Source organism: Vitis riparia, chromosome 5, assembly GCF_004353265.1.
Source record: "Vitis riparia cultivar Riparia Gloire de Montpellier isolate 1030 chromosome 5, EGFV_Vit.rip_1.0, whole genome shotgun sequence".
NCBI classification, from domain to species: Eukaryota; Viridiplantae; Streptophyta; class Magnoliopsida; order Vitales; family Vitaceae; genus Vitis; species Vitis riparia.
The window spans coordinates 19,654,772-19,669,798 of record NC_048435.1 but is presented as its reverse complement, the minus strand read 5'-3'; the positions used below and the strand labels follow the sequence as shown (position 1 = coordinate 19,669,798).

General features: G+C 33.6%; 1 protein-coding gene across 1 annotated transcript in view; it reads right to left on the bottom strand.

Moving 5' to 3' along the window:
- Positions 1-232: 232 nt before the first annotated feature.
- LOC117914296 (signal peptide peptidase-like 2) overlaps positions 233-15,027 on the bottom strand; it is a 34,404-nt gene continuing 19,609 nt past the window's right edge. Inside the window, exons 9-14 of the mRNA XM_034829564.1 lie at positions 14,739-14,792; positions 14,188-14,280; positions 12,189-12,331; positions 10,399-10,469; positions 862-945; positions 233-739 (exon numbers count right to left, since the gene is read on the bottom strand). Coding sequence (XP_034685455.1) covers positions 636-739; positions 862-945; positions 10,399-10,469; positions 12,189-12,331; positions 14,188-14,280; positions 14,739-14,792 — 549 coding nt within the window. The 3' untranslated portion in view covers positions 233-635. The remainder of the gene's footprint in view (positions 740-861; positions 946-10,398; positions 10,470-12,188; positions 12,332-14,187; positions 14,281-14,738; positions 14,793-15,027) is intronic.

The window sequence follows — 15,027 nt, the reverse complement described above, 5'->3', positions numbered from 1 at the left end:
CAGCACCCATTAAGATATTGAGATCACTTCAGATGAGTAAGAAATGTCTTGATCCTATCATCTGCATGCCTAATCCTGCAACATCACTTTTCCCTTTCTAAAACTGTTCAAACGCCCAGCTTGCTAACATTCTAACTGAAAAAAAAAAAAAAAAAAAAAAAGAGTGAAACCTATATCCGAAGAAAACTAGAATGAAATTGAAGTTGGTGTGCTCGTGTTCTGAAAATTCAACTGAGCCATAAAAGTAAAAATAAGTTCTTATTATCAAGGTTAAACGAACAAGGCAAATAAGTTAATGCACAAGCTCCGAAATCAGGGTGATAAACCAGAAAACAACGAGGAATTCATCTTGTAAGACAAATAGTTCAGAATATGTTACAACATTAACAAGAAGTCAGTAGCAAACAATGAGGAAAAAGTTACTAGATACAAGAGATGATATACATGGAAATGGTTTCCAAGGGTGAGTTGCTTTTTTAAAGGCTTTGAAGTCCATCACTTATACCAATTGTGTTTCTCACAATGTTGGACTGAGATCCGGATTCAGGAAAGATGTATGAAGCCATATCTTTCCCCTCTGCAGCTTCTGCATCAGTGTAGTTCACCCGCATCCAGCTTAAAACTGATTAGATGCTCTAAGCTTCTCCAGGTCTTCCCAATATGGGTATAGGCACGGACGTGCCATGTTCCCATAGATGACCTAGCTCACCCCTCATCAGACCCAAAATAACAGTGACACCTGAATAACAGAATTGGAACAGGAAAAAAAGATCAAAATGATAATAATACAAATTCATGCCATCAGCAAAATAAAAGACGTAATTCATGCTATTTGTTGTCACTTGTCACTTGAGTTGTTACCTAGAGTACATGGAACAAGATAGAGGAGTGCAGGTTGACCATGCCCATTCATCAGATATAAGCCTAGGTAGGTAAACAAGAGACCTGCAATACCGTGAATCATTCATTATCATCAGCAAGAAACTCCATATGGCAGCTAGCTAAAATGAACTCATTCTATGAGTTACTTAAGTGTTTCTGGTGACCAAATTAAGTACTTTAAAGTGAAATTAAATGGTCTTCACTCATTCAGTGAATTTGATAATGCAAATTGTTTATCATCTAAAAAAATAAGGTAAAACTTAATTTCAGATATGCCTAAGATTTCAAACACAATATGCTAAAACTTTGAAGTTCTATATTTTTAAAATGACATTGTTGTCTTCTTTCTCTACATCAATCACTTTTCTTCATCAGCTTAACGATTCAAATTATAAAACATTCTCTGGGCCAGATGGTTGATGGGAAACAAAAGTTTGTTCATAGCAAAGCTATGTGAATGGGATCTGGTAAATAATGATTTTCTTCGTTTTACCTGCCATTGCCTTTTTCATATTTTTATTGGTCAAGAGTATTTGCTTCCTATACGCACGACAATATTTTATCTTCTTTTTCTCTAGTTAATCGATATATTTTCCCAATAGGAATCTCATGATGCAAAAACCTGAATCAATTGAAAGTGGATAAATAGTCCTTAAAGTTTAACTTACAAAGGAAATTTTGAACTCTCATGATGCATAAACATGAGCAATTGAAAGTGAGTAAATAGAGTCCCTCTAAAGTGTGACAAAATAAGAAACAAAAAAAATTGAATATCACAATGGAATCAGCATTTACAAGACATTATAAATGTCTTATAGCTGGATCAGAACATGAATACATCAAACACTCAAAATGGATTTTTAAATGTAGTTTAGCTACAATTTCTGTCTTGACTCCTTTCCATAAATTTATAATGGGAGCTGCTAAAACCACTTGCAATGGGAATACATATATATAACACCACACACAAAGACAAAAAAATTTATTGCACTACTAAAATTTTGTAAATCACTATTACTAAATAACTGAAAGCATAAGAAAAAAAATTGTAAATCAATCAATTTTCAGACTTAATATGTCAAATAGTTTAATCAAACTCAACACTAAAATTTCAAACAGTACAAATAAACTTTTCATTTTCATTCACTTAAAATTTAAAAGGCTACAGTATTAACTAGAACTACAATTTTCAATTTTACAGTAACACCCAAATTGAAGAACAAAAAGCCTAACCTACTAGGTCATAAAACAAAACGAAGCCCACAGTCTATGTATGTTTCCCTTAACAAAGCCAATACCTTAGAGAAACTCCTTAACACCCTTCCTGATGGACGCATAAACCACTATACAATGGATTCCCTTAACTTATTAGGAAACCACTTTTCATACCTAGGCATAGTTTGGATTGACTTACGAACAGGAAAAAACCTTTTTAAGCTCAATTAGAACTTTTGTACTTGTTTTGGAAATTTTATTAAGAGTTTTTGACATGGAAGCTCATTTTTGTCTTATGCAGAAAAAATATTTCATATTTATTGAAACTTCTGTAACATCAAATTTACCTCTTTAAAATTATGGTTTTGGCATCAGCTATAAACAAGCTGAAGCAAAAAAACAAAAAGTTATTTCAATAATCCTATTCTTTTTACGCTTTAGCTAGCCTTAAGCCCTTCACTGACCAAAGTAAAGTTCTACCTAGCTGGAGAGCTGACAGCAACAGTGCCATGATCAAGATGTATAAGCAGTCAATAAAGTAATGATAATTTGCAGACCAAAACTTTAACCTAGTGGGAACAAGGGGATACTGGCATTATACAGAGTTTAGTGAGTTCTTCAATAAGTTTTATTTTACATCATGATATTGATGAGTTTTTGGACTGTTTATATAGGAGTTACCATATTTATGATAATATAAAGAAGTATCTATCAGTTTGTTAAGTCTTAGGAGTTCACTAATTAACTGGGTATGGTAAAATGTTTTCTAGTCTTCCAATGTAAGCATACAGTTCTACCTATCCATAAAAGGCCTTACTAATATGCAAAGTTGTTAACTCGTAAAATGTATTGTGTATCATTTTTTTATTTTTTTTGTATTGTGTTCTGTATCACATCATGTGTTGTAAGTTTCTATGTAGTGAAAAATTAAATAGAAAAAATATGCATAAATGTACATATATATGGGAAGCATGAAATATAGAATAATATATAACCAATTTTATAAAAGATAGTACTACATGTGTTGTTGATATATATGTCTTTATATGTCATCTCCAAAGTTCAACTTTTTATATTTTCAAAACTAATACATTTAAGTAAAGTTTTCATTCACCAATTACCATCATTTTCAATGTCAAAATTCAAATCATTCAAATAGAAATTCTTCCAATATTCATTGTGAGAATAAATTTTCTTTACTCCTAATATGACTTTGGACAACAATGTAGCTTTTCATATTAGGATTATTTACCTCTCTCTGCTCTTTATGATCAATTTCTAATCTTACTGCATATTTTAAATAATTAATACAATAATTCTTCTAGGAGAAAAAATAAATAAATAACTTTGATTTTTCTTAAATATTATGAAAAATAGCTGGAGTATATATTGTTGTATTGTTATGCATCGCAAGACAAGCTTAAGATATGATATGAATTACCATAAGTATCAATTTTCATAACATAAAATAAAAAATGTACCTTATCGTGTATCCTATGTTTTTAACAACTATGCTTGTATGCATTTGAAAAGCAAATGAATGAGGATAAATGATTTTATGATTATCATGAGTGATGTACATATCATACAAGTTGAGGCCTTAAACAAGGAATGATTCCTAACTCTTACTAGAGTGATTCCAGATTCTAGTCCATACTTCTTCCTGTTGTTTCTTTAATTTTTACCTAATTGAATTTCCCAAATTAAGTTTTACAGCCCTGAATTTAAGTCTTTGTATTTCTCAGCTTCTATTCTTCAAGTCATACAGCAACAAGGGAAAGCAAACATACACGTGGAAACAAGCTCCTTCAAGCCTGTGACTACTTGGCACTACCAAGGCATTCCCTATGCCACAATTCATTTGGAAGGACTATTTCCCAAGAACCACCCAGATGCCTCTCAAGCCCTTTCCATTAAATGATTTATGAAAGTGACCATTATAGTTCATTATTGCTATGCTAAAGATTAGGGTAGAAGAGTCCAAAGGAGCCATAGTCCTAAAGAGAACATGAATAGCTAAGAATAAGCATTAGCAGCAATGGGTGGAGTCTTTGCTAACAAGAATATGATCCCTAAAACCACAAAGATCAGAAAGTCCAAAACTAGATGATGAGGAAGCAATCATGAACTCCTTCTAGTGGTGCTTCTGTTGCTCCAAGTCAATGGTAAAAGGCTGATACTACCATAACTGATCCCACAAAAATTTTCTCATTCAACTCATAAACCCCAGAAACATTGCTCTCTTGCAAAAACAATGTTTGCAAAAGTGGGGATTGACAAGATTAAGGACAGGGTGTGGAGTTAATGGTGCATAAATAAGATGGCCAATGCTCGTAGTAGAAGAAATTTGATGACCAAAGTGAGAGTTAATTGTGCTACTCTGACAAAGGTTGACAAGATTAAGGACAGGGTGTGCAGTGCTTTTCATGCTCTTCTATCCAAGTCAGGAGATTGCAGACCAAGCATTAGGGACTTGTTTTGAAGTGTTGGGGAGTGCTAGTTCCAAGAGCTTAGAGGAGCCTTTTTTCTAAGGAGGAAGTTTTTGATGTGGGGACAAGGCTCCAAGTCCAAATGATTTTACCATGACTTCTTGGCAGTTTTGTTGGGACCTTGTTAAGCCTAAGACCATGGGCTTTTTTAGGGAGTTTTTCACTCATGTCACTTTCCAAAGAAGCTTAAGTTCCACTTTCTTGGTGTTGACTCTTAAAAGGGTGGGGTGGAGGATTTAAAAGACTTTATACCTATTAGTCTTGTAGGGGGATTGTAATAGCAAATAGGCCTAAGAAAGTGGTGGGAAAGGTGATTTCAAATTTTCAACATGCTTTCATAAAGGGCAAGCAAATTCTGGATGCAGTTCTTATTGCTAGTGAAGCCATTGACTCAAGATTAAAGAGCAGCTTGTCTAATCTTGTTCTAAAGAAAAATATTGAAAAGGCTTATGACTATATTAATTGGGATTTCTTATTGGCAATCATGTCTAAAATGGGGTTTGGGCAAAGGTGGATAAAATGACGTATTTCCACAGCAACCTTCTCCATTCTCATTAACGGCACTCTATCCAATTTCTTCCAGAATTATAGGGGGTTGAGGCAGGGGGATCCTCTTTCCTTACTTGTTCATTTTGGCTATGGAAGCTCTCAGTCAAATGTTTACTAAGGCCAAGAGCAAGGGCTTCATCACAGGTTTTAAGGTGGGTAGAAAGGATGGGGAGTTGTTGGAAGTGTCTCATCTCTTGTTTGCCAACAATATTTTGATTTTCTATGATGTCAATCCAGATCAGTTGAATTATTTGAGTTGGGCGTTTGTGGTGTAAAGCAAACTCCAGCCTAAAAGTAATTCTAGAGAGGAGAGAGACTATTCCTATCGAGGGAGTAGCTAATGTGGAGGACTTAGCCTCGATGTTAGGCTGTAGAATAGGGAAGCTGACCATTTCCTATTTGGGTCTTCCCTTGGGAGTCCCTTCAAGTCTTCTAGGGTGTAGGATGCAGTGGAGAAGAGATTTAGTTAAAGACTAGTGATGTGGAAGAGGCAACTTCTAAGGGTGGGAGACTCACTCTTGTCAAAAGCATTTTATCAAACCTTCCGATTTATTCAATGTCCTTGTTTGTCATCCCAAGTAAGGTCAGTTCAAGACTTGAGAAGATCCAAAAAAGGCTTTTTATGAAGAGGGGGGCTATAGAGAAAAGGTCTCATTTAGTTAACTAGAATCTAATGCCCTTGGGAATTAAGGATGGGGTCTCAAAATACGCAACCTTTATGTCCTTAATAAAGATTTTTTTGGTAAGTGGAATTGGAAATTTTCTACAAAATCCCTTATGAAAACAAATTGTAACAGGAAAGTTAATAGACGAGAATAAGAGTGGGGATATGGAGTGGGGATATGGAAAGCCATTAGACATGAATGGGAGGCGATAAAAAGTAGGTCTCGCTTTTTAATTGGGAATGGGAGAAGGGTTAAATTCTAGAAAAACCTATGGTGCAAGGATCAAACTTTGGAAGAAGTCCTTCCGAATTTACTTTTCGTGGCCTCCAACAAAGAGGGTTGGGTGGCAAATGCTTGGGAGTTGGAAGGGGAAGGGGGTGACTAGAGCCCCCATTTCTCAAGGCAGTTTAACGATTGGAAGATGACTGAAGTGGAGAGTTTCTTTCAAAAATTACATTTAATGGTAATTAAAAGGGAAGTAAAGGACAAACTAACGTGGAATAAATCCAAATGTGGCAAGTTTTCAATTAAATCTCTCCATTCTTCCCTATCTAGGGGTCATAGAGTGCCTTTTTCTAGCTAGTATTGTATGTTGGGCTTGGGCACAATTGAAGGTTAGCTTTTTCGCCTAGGAAGCATCTTGGGGTAGAATCCTTACTCTTGACTAGTTCAAAAGGAGGGAATGGACTTTCCCTAGTAGATGTTACTTGTGCAAAGGTGCGGAGGAAACAATAGACCACTAGCTTCTTCACTGATCCAAAGCAAGAATGGTGCCGCATCTAATTTTCTCTCTTTTTAGAGTGGAGTGGGTTATGCATTCTACATTCTACATTTAGAGAGAGAGCACTTGTTGGGTTGGCATGGCTCTTTTGTTAGGAAAAAACAGAAAAAAAAAAATGGAGGATCACTCCCTTATGTTTGATGTGGACTCTTAGGAAGGAGAGAAATAGAAGGGCATTTAACAATGTTGGGCAATCCAACCAAGCAATCAAATCTGTTTTTTTGTTTACTTTTGGGACCTAAGCTAGGGTATATATAGAGGATCATACAATGTCATCATTAGATTTCATAAATTGGTTGAGCTTAAAATAAGGAAACGAGTCTTTTTATTCTTTTCCCTAGTCGCTACTAAGCTTTTTTTTTTGTATACTGCGTGTGTACTATGCTATGTCTCCTTTTAGGCGCCTATCAAAAAATAAACAAGAAAGCACAATCAAACATCCTCAAAGAGTCTAAAAATAGTCCATGGGTCCTCTCAAGCATTAAAAAAATACTCTGAAATGCAAATGAAAAAATCAGCAAAAAACAGCCAGCATTTTAATCATCCTCTGCCCAAGCATACCATGTAGGACCAATTTGAACCAAAAACATCCATCAAAATAACCCCAAATTTCAAATCCAAAATAAGGAGTAAAATTCTAAAAATCATACACACACACAGAATCCAATTAAACAACTTCAAAATAAGTCCTAAAACATTACCATAATTACCTAAAAAACTAGTAGATCCAACCTTGCAAAATTTTAGATTGGGATGATGACCTTAGCATGATATCATTATGATGTGAGCATAATCTACCAAGTTGAAATTATAAACTTGTGATTCTAGGTTTTAAAAGGAGAAAAAAAAAAAAGAAGATGGAAGAGATTTAGGCCTTGTTTGGTAACTATTTTTTAAAACAATTCTTAAAAATAGTTTTAAAAACAGTTTTTGAAAATTGTTCTCTAAGGGCCTGTTTGGTTAGTGTTTTCAATAACTGTTTTCTGTTCTTGAAAACAAAAAAAAACACTAAAAACTTGTTTGGTTGAGAAAGTTGTTTTTGTTTTTCTTGTTCTCCGTGTTCTCAAAATGGCACTTTTTAGAGAACAAAAAAAAATGTTGTTTTGCCTATTTTTTTACTATTTACAAAACAATACAAAAAAAAAAAAAAAGCCATAAGAGAACAAGTGTTCTCCGTGTTGTCAGTTTTTTTATTTTTCCCATTTGGATGCTGAGAAAAGTGGGGAACGAGAAAGAAAACCAAAAAAAAAAAAAAAATCCTGATTTTTTCCGTTCCTCAGTTTTGATTTTTCTTGAGTTGTTTTGTTCAAGAAAAACAAAAAAAAAAAATTGCTTAAGGACATGGAAGAGAAAGAAAACGAGTTGATTATTGAAAGGATTTTGTAGGTGATTTTTTTCTCAGTTTTGAAGAAGATGAAAGACGAGAGAGTGAAGGTAGTAATATTGGGTAAAACTTTTCTCAATATTTTTTTTTTTTTTGATTGGAAAAACTTTTCTCAATATTGGAACGGTCAAATATATTTTTAAAGGACATGAGGGTCATTTGTATGGATAAAATGGGTGGTAAAAAAAAAATCATACATAAAGTGAAAATCTATTGGTCAAACATATTGGATGGTAAAATATATTGGTCAACACAAATATAACATCATCTTCAGCCCTGAGAATCCCTTGGAAAGTGACCATCTTCAAACTTCACCTTACTCGCATTTATTTTCATGTCCTATTTATTTTATTTACAACCTTATTAGGTGAAAATTAGTTGTAAAAATTAAATTAATTCTTTTTAAAACTTTTCATCTCATCTTAATAGAATATACTATTAATTGAAAAAAAACACTTTATTAATTGGAAAAAAAAAAAAAAACATCTTTCAAACATGTTTTTTGTTTTACTTGTTTTAAAAAACTTGTTTATTAACTCAACCAAACATGTTTTTTTTGTTTTTGAAAACAAAAACTATTTACCAAAATTCAGTTCCCAAACACAATTTTTTTCTTAAAACACCAAAAATTGTTTTTAAAAACTATTCTCAAAAATTGTTTTCCAAAACAATTTTCAAAAACCGCAACCAAACAAGCCCTAATATTTTGTAAAACAAAAGTCTGTTTGATAACCTAAAATGCTTTTAACTTGTTTTTAATATTTTTAAATATGTTTTAAAAATAATTTTTATATCCACAACTTTATTTTTAATCATTATATATGTTTGTATAATTATTTTTAAAACAACTCTCAAAAAACTAAAAACAACTAAAAGTTCTCTAAAAACACTCTGTCTCTCATAAAACAGAAAACAGTTTTTTATTGCCAAACGTGTTTTCCAGTTTTTTTATTCTAGAAAACAGAAAACTCTTCTTAAAAATAGTTCCTAAACAAGGCCTTAGGTTTTAGTCTTGGTCTTGTACACTTTCCTATACCTTTCCACCTATTTATATTATTAATGCTAAAAAAGAGGAGATTGTAATAATACCCTAACCATAATATGGCAATAAACTCTAGCATAGCAACAATAAATTCTAACAATAACTATTTCATTCTTCTTTTAACCTCAATATCCTTCACCAAATCTTAATCCTCCCCCTCGATGCAGTTTCACCCAAAAAATAAAGAGATTGTTAATATATTTAAAATAATTATGCATTCACAAAATACTGTCTGAACTCATACTATCTCATCAGATTTAATATGCAATATGGTTTTCAAGGATGAATCGGGTATTGACAGTTCAACAACATTTTATTCTTGAACAAAATCCCTTTTTAAAAAATTAATTTCATCTATTCCATGCCTAGAACAGGAGTGATAAGATTGATTCTCTACCCTTTCTTTCCCTTACCTTGACAAGCTCACATATCAGAATAAGTTCCCCGTCCTATGGCCCAACTTGCAAAACTGATCATCATACACATTCAACTTAGCCTCACCATTTCCTGAGCTTCCTTTCTAAATACCCCTGACCTCTAAGGCATCACTAATGTCAGTCTATTTCAACTTCATCATCTCACACAAAAATGCATGATTATCTCAGCCTGTAGAAAAAACAGTTGTTATACAATAACACCTCCTAACCAATCTCTTTGATTCTCAAGCTTTTATGAAGCAGATGCTTCTCATACTAATAATACATTCCTTAATGCTATTACGTTAAAAAAAAAACCATCGAACAATTGAACTTGAAACTCAATATTTAAAACTTAATAAATTTTTAAAAAAAAAAGTCTCTAAGATGCATTTTTTCTTTGTTCAGTTTTTATTATATGGTTATAGACAAACTGTCTAAGTCAGTTATGATGGTATATTGTCCATGTATCTAGATGGCATCCATAGCAAGAAAGTGCAGTCAGTATGTCACCATCACTAATTTAGGACATCATTAGTGTGATAATGCTTAATACGCTCTATAAGAACAGTGAAGGATTTTATTTTTATTTTTTGATAGGTAAGAATAGTGAAGTTATTGCAGCAAGATACCAAATTTGTACATTTTCTGCTCCAGTTACAAGTAATTTATCTCAATGCTTTGTATTCATACTAGTAGGTATGTTGACCATCTCCTATGGTTTGGAAACCACATATACGAATGCAAGTTAAAAACACTCCCAATTCACATGAAACACGTCACACTGCATAGAAAATGAATAGCATCAAGCTAGAAAAAGGCACTCGCCAATCTCATTCTGCTAGGAAAAGACGTTGCAAGCAACCCCAATGAATATATTGCATTCCACATAAGCAACCAACTCTGATTTTATGATTGAAAAGAAATCAATAAAACAAAAATGCAGGAAGAAACATGACAAGTAAAAATACCTACCACATCCATAGCCAATTGCCAACCAAAGGAAATATCCATTTGTCATGCCCCTTTTATTTGTTTTGTCAAATCTGTGACAATCAAACAGAAAAATAAAATAAATAAAATATGATACCAAAATATTTTAGATAAATTATGCACAAAATATTTTAAAGGTGGACAGATATTGGATGTAGTCTTAGTGGCAAATAAGGATGTGGATGAGAAAAGCCAAAGGGAAAAGGGAACTCCTTTCCAGATTAAATATTGAAAGTCTGATCACATGGATTAAGGTTTTCTGGACCATGCATTAGAAAGGTAAAGCTTTAGTCCAAAAATGGAGGTCGTGAATTTGCCATTATTTATTATGGTCAATCAGTTTTGCAGTGCTAGCAAATACAAGCTCCAAAGATCAATAAAGACCTTTAAGGATTTAAGACAAGGCAATCTACTCCACCCTTTCCTTTTACCATAGTGGTTGATGTTTTCTGCAGATTGTTGTTGAAATCTAGGACTATGAGTTATGAAAAGTATAGGTGCCTACCAAATAGAAGATGAGACATGCATCCATAATTATCACATCCCACCAAGCCTCACTTATCTATTGAACATCAATACAAATAAATCATGATAATTTACATGGCTTATGATGCTTCCCAAGCGTTAACTTGAGCTTATCTACTAATTGGTAAACCACACTGTCACAACTTCCACTATCAATGATTAGCTTGCATGCAATTTTGTTCATTGTACAAATGGTATGGAGACAGTTTTCTGTCAATCCTCTACATTCCAATGCCTTGGAGTAACAAACTCTTCCATATAACCAAAGACTCACACTTGTCACCATTACGGAAATTGCCATCATCCTCCTCAAGATAGTAAATACACATTGGATCTCCTTCACAATTTGCCCCATAATCTAACTCTTCCTTATGTTCAGAAAGACAGATTCCCGCATTGCAAAATTTCCTTCTATCACCATATATAACATCGTTATCGTCACTCCAAATTTTTTGTTCAACCTCAGTCAAAAATAATCATCATCACCCTCTTCCAAGGGATTAGCATCAATCACTGGGTCAATAACTCTGGCTTGGCAGTGTGATAAGCCAACATTTAGGTCAACATATTAAGTTGTCTTCGTAAGAACTCTACTCATTTTAAAATTGTTGAGGTAAAAGTTTGGCTACACCAAACACTTGATGACATCGACCTCTTGGTTGTTGTTATTGAGGCATGATCAAGAAAATGAAGGCTTCCATCTAAAGCTTTAATACCAAACCTGAACTATCTTACCAGGAATGAATAATCTAATGTTGTTCACAACAATTATTGAAATGAAATTAAGAGAACTAATAACAAGAAGGAGAAAGTTAAAGCAAAGTCATGTTGCAAAATACGACACATATATAAGTAAAGAATAACAATCTTGACATGGTAGTCATAAATATTTATAAACATAATAATTATAAAATTAAAAGGAAAATAATCCTAAGGATAAGGAATCTCATATGATTTTTAAAAACTTAAAAAATAAAAATAAAAATAAAAAAAGAAGAAGAAGAAAAGGAAAAAAAAGCTGCTTTTTTTTTTTTTTTTTTTGTTGGTGAAGCAATCTAGGCTTGCCTTCTTCTCTTTGATCAGATTTTGTTCTTTTTCGAAGGATATCTTGTCGTTCATTGTAATCACTAATTCATAGTGATGAGTTTGTTGATTTTTATTAAAAAACTTAAAGGAAAATATAGGATCCATAATCATAACCTTCACTGTTATCATGCTTACTGGAAACTTGACAGTGTAAAGAGTACCTGAAAGCAAATGAAATGAGCAAACCAGGGAAGAGAATGTCCCCAAAGCCAATCATATCATAACCACCCCAAGGATCAAAGAAACGAGGAACTCTCAACAGCATGGGAATGGATTCTCCACCACTGTTGTCACCACGAGCAACCTATCAGCACAAAAGAAGAGAACTCATACCAGAAATTTGTCTAATTGTGGTGAATCTAAATATTTAGGTTGTCATTCTGAATTTATAGGTGTTAATAGAATCACAGTGAACAAGAACTGGGAGTACAAAATAATCCTTTGACATTCGGAATATGCAGATGTTAATAGAATTAGTGAACAAGGACTAGGAATACAAAATAATCCACTAACAGGAAAAGTTTCAACTAACTAGAAAGAAGTTCTAGAATATGACCATAATATAAACTAGGAAGACCTTTGAAGTGATTGTTTCATAATGCAAATATCATTTCCTAATATTCACAACATGTGATAGGGGCAATAGGAACAGTCTAGAATTTACGCTTCTAAGATATAAGCTAGAATGTATACCAAACTAACACCTGCCCACACATGCAGTCCCATACCCCTATGTGGAGATAAATTAGCTGTCATATCCACACATAGAAAGACAAATTAGCAGTTACAGATTACAGATAAATAGATGGGGGAATAAATAGTAGGAGAGATTCAAACTTGAGACCTTTAGTTAACTATAGCTTTGATAATACGTAAATCTACCAACTTTCCTAAAAGCTTAGCTTAAAAACATTCTTTTGTATGTAATTTGTGGAGTTGGGTTAGGGTGTATATGGGAGAGGAGTCCTCTTCGCTTTTAGGCTTTTTAGAGTGGCTAGCGACTCCTTAAGGGCTGGTGAGGTTGACTGTTTATGTGTTTTTTGTTTTTAGGCTGCTATGTATACTACCTGTATGCTTTGTAGCTTTTCGCCCTTTAATATATTTTGTGCTCATTTATCAAAAAAAAAAAAACATTAGATACATGTTACAAGGTTGGATCCAAATAAAGATGGTGTAAAGCACAGAAATTCACACCTTAGGGCTCATTGACCTGTGCATGACTCTTCCTCCCTCCCTCCCTCCCTCTCTCTCTCTCACACAACTAAGCTTACAGTCATAGTAATCGGGCCAAAGTCTCCCTTCCTCCTCCTTCCCTCTTTCCCATCATGTCATATCAACTAGGAAATTCATCTCTCTCTCTCTCTCTCTCATCCCCAACTAAGCTTACAGGCCCAGTAATCTGGCCAAACTCTCCCTTCCTCCCCCTTCCCTACTTTCCATCATGTCAGATCAGCTAGGAAATTCATTGGAATTTCAAGCATTTGTTAGAACTTTCAGTGAAAAATGGCCAGTATATTCATTTGGACATCCACCAAAATCCAAATTTTTTTCCACTTCTTTTCCCAGCTCCCCCTCATGTCAGATCAGCTAGGAAATTCATTGGATTTCAAGAATTTATTAAAAACTTCAGTAAAAACATGTCCAGTATTGGAGAGGAGTCCTCTTCGCTCTTAGGCTTTTTGGAGTGGCTAGCGGCCACTTAAGGGTGGGTGAAGTTGCTTGTTTTTTGCGTTCTTGTTTTAGGCTGCTTTGTATACTCCCTATATGCTTTGTGGCCTGATGCCCTTCAATATATTTGTGTTCATCTATCAGAAAAAGAAAAAAAAAAAAAAATGTCCAGTATATTTATTTGGACATCCACCAAAGTCAAAAATTTTGATGAAAATCTTTATTGGCTAACAGGTATCAAATTTCATGACATAGGAAATATTCAACTTGATTAGCAATTTAGCCAATTTTTAGCACACAATCCATACACCTACACCACATCATGTCAAAACAGATATTTCATGTAGTTTGAAGTGTACTTTCAATATAAAACATACACAAAGATGTAAACAAGAAGTAGCATGTTGTATAAAGACTTACTTGAAGTGTACTTTCAATATAAAACATACACAAAGATGTAAACAAGAAGTAGCATGTTGTATAAAGACTTACTGCTATCATGACACTGTCTTTGAATATTACTGGTGATATGAAGACCCAGAAGATGTCATAAACAAATGCACAACAAAGAAGTACAGAAGCAACCTGTGTGAAGATAACAAATGTCAGGCAAGAGTGTGTAGCATGAGTTATCAAAAGATTCAAAACATAAAGATAAGTGATTTCTCATTCTTCTTATAAATATAAATAAATATATATATATATATATATATGTGTGTGTGTGTGTGTGTGTGTGTGTGTGTGTGATGTCAGGCAAGAGTGTGTAGCATGAGTTATCAAAGATTCAAAACATAAAGACAAGTGATTTATCATTCTTCTTATAAATAAATAAATATATATATATACATATACATGTGTGTGTGTGTGTGTGTGTGTGTGTGTGTGTGTGCACGTGTGTGCATGTGTGTGTGTGTGTGTGTGATGTCAGGCAAGAGTATGTAGCATGAGTTATCAAAAGATTCAAAACATAAAGATAAGTGATTTTCTTCTTATAAATATAAATGTGTGTGCGTGCGCACGCACCAGACTAACAATTTCATTACCTTGATATTAGGCAATCGAGCTATCTGCAAAACTGTTATCATTAAACTAATACCCTGTCAAGCAGAAAAAAAAGGATTTTGCTAAGTAATGGAAGGGAGATGTGAGGATCAACAATATCACAACTAAATCCAACAAGCTATACACCTTCAAGAACAAGGAAATATACCAATATAGAAAGACAATATACAATACATTGCAGTGAACTTTCTGGAGAGAAAATGACCAGGAAAGGAGAAAATCAAGAGAACTTAAAACCAACACAAAACATGATCACTTGCCCTTTTCTGT